The sequence below is a fragment of the Alligator sinensis genome, unplaced genomic scaffold (genome assembly GCF_000455745.1).
Source record: "Alligator sinensis unplaced genomic scaffold, ASM45574v1 scaffold948_1, whole genome shotgun sequence".
NCBI lineage: Eukaryota > Metazoa > Chordata > Crocodylia > Alligatoridae > Alligator > Alligator sinensis.
The window spans coordinates 247,921-249,603 of NW_005843093.1; the positions used below are offsets into that span (position 1 = coordinate 247,921).

The following is a 1,683-nucleotide window of genomic DNA, read 5'->3' on the forward strand; positions in this document are numbered from 1 at the left end:
GGGGGGCAGGGGGCGGTTACCTTTGATGTTGATGAGGCTGATCTCCCCAAAGTACAGCCCCTCGCCCAGCACGGCATACTGCGTGATGCCGTCGTCGGCCACCACGGCCAGGCGCCCCTCGCGGATGAAGTACATCTCACGGCCGATGTCGCCCTTGCGGCACACGTACTCGCCGGGGCTGTAAACCTGGGGCTGCAGCCTGAGCACCAGCTCCTCCAGCAGCGAGCGCTCGCAGCTCTGGAACAGCTGCACCTTAGCCCCTCGCCCAGCACGGCATACTGCGTGATGCCGTCGTCGGCCACCACGGCCAGGCGCCCCTCGCGGATGAAGTACATCTCACGGCCGATGTCGCCCTTGCGGCACACGTACTCGCCGGGGCTGTAAACCTGGGGCTGCAGCCTGAGCACCAGCTCCTCCAGCAGCGAGCGCTCGCAGCTCTGGAACAGCTGCACCTTGCGCAGTGTGGCCAGGTGCACGCTCACCGCCACCTCGGCCCGCAGCCGCTCGGGCAGGTGCTGCAGGATGCGGCCTTCGTGCGTCAGCTTCTTCTCCAGCCGCAGGTGCTGGTGCCAGCGGCCCACGCGGCGCTCCAGGCGCCGGCCCACGCGGTGCAGCCGCAAGTAGTGCTTCACCAGGTCGTAGTTGGGGTAGAAGGCGGCGTCGGCGCTGCGCATGGTGGAGATGACCGAGCCGATGCTGCCCATGATGGTGGCGAAGCCCATGATGCCCAGCAGGAAGCCAGCGGCCATGAAGAGCATCTCGACGGGGCGCTGCGGCTCCGGCGTGTCGCCTACCGTGGTCAGCACCAGCGTGGAGAAGTAGAAGCTGTAGAGGTACTGGCGCCGCAGGCGGTCGAAGCCAGGCTGAGCGGCGTCGGGGCACACCCAGGTGTCGCTGCCGCGGCCCAGGAACTCGGACAGGGTGAAGTAGGCGCAGGCGTTCCAGTGGATGGTGACGAAGACGTAGAGCATCAGCTTGGCGATGCGGAAGGTGTGCGGGTGGCCCGTGCGCGTCTCCGTGCGGTCGTACAGCAGGTCGGTGGGCAGCACCGAGGCCGCATCCCACAGAGCCTGGCGCGACCGGGCGTAGCGCTGCGCGATGCGGCCCCGCGCCCGCACCAGGATGCCGTCCTCCCGGAAGCCTGCGGGGCGCGGGGGCGGTGTCGGTGTGGACCCCACTGGCCACCCCGGCGGGTGACCCCATCCCACCCCGCCCCAGCACACCCGGGGTCCGCGCCTGTGCTGGGAGCCAGGATGCCAAGGGCAGGATGCCTCAGTTTCCCCGGGGCGGGGGGGCCTCCAGCTTGTCCAGCTTGAGCAGGATCTCACGGCCCTTGGCCTCCATCATGGCCTTGGCGCTGGGGAACTCGGCCAGCGTGGCCATCAGGTCCTCCTTGGACAGGCAGAACAGGTCCGAGTAGCCGATGCTCTTGATGTTTGCTGTGCGCCGGTTCCCTGACTTGTTACCTGTGGGGCGTGGGGAGACGCTTGGCACGGGGCTGCGGCGCTGCCAGGACCCCCCTCACCCAGGCTGAGAGAGGCCAGGATGCACCCAGGGCAGGGACAGAGTGTGTGAAAGGAGAAGTGAGGGGCCGGAGGGATGGGGGTAGGGGGCTGTGGGTCAGGAGCGAGGGGCACTGGCAGGACTGGTGGGATCAACTTGAGAGTGAGGGGCATCGACAAG

At 68.3% G+C, this 1,683-nt stretch overlaps 1 protein-coding gene across 1 annotated transcript in view; it reads right to left on the bottom strand.

The window, feature by feature from the left end:
* The window catches only part of CNGA4 (cyclic nucleotide gated channel alpha 4), a gene marked incomplete at its 5' end in the record, with an annotated part of 4,293 nt that overhangs the window by 749 nt on the left and 1,861 nt on the right, over nt 1–1,683 (bottom strand). Inside the window, 2 exons of the mRNA XM_014526589.2 lie at nt 21–252; nt 453–1,091. Of these exons, the coding sequence (XP_014382075.2) occupies nt 21–252; nt 453–1,091 (871 nt within the window). The remainder of the gene's footprint in view (nt 1–20; nt 253–452; nt 1,092–1,683) is intronic.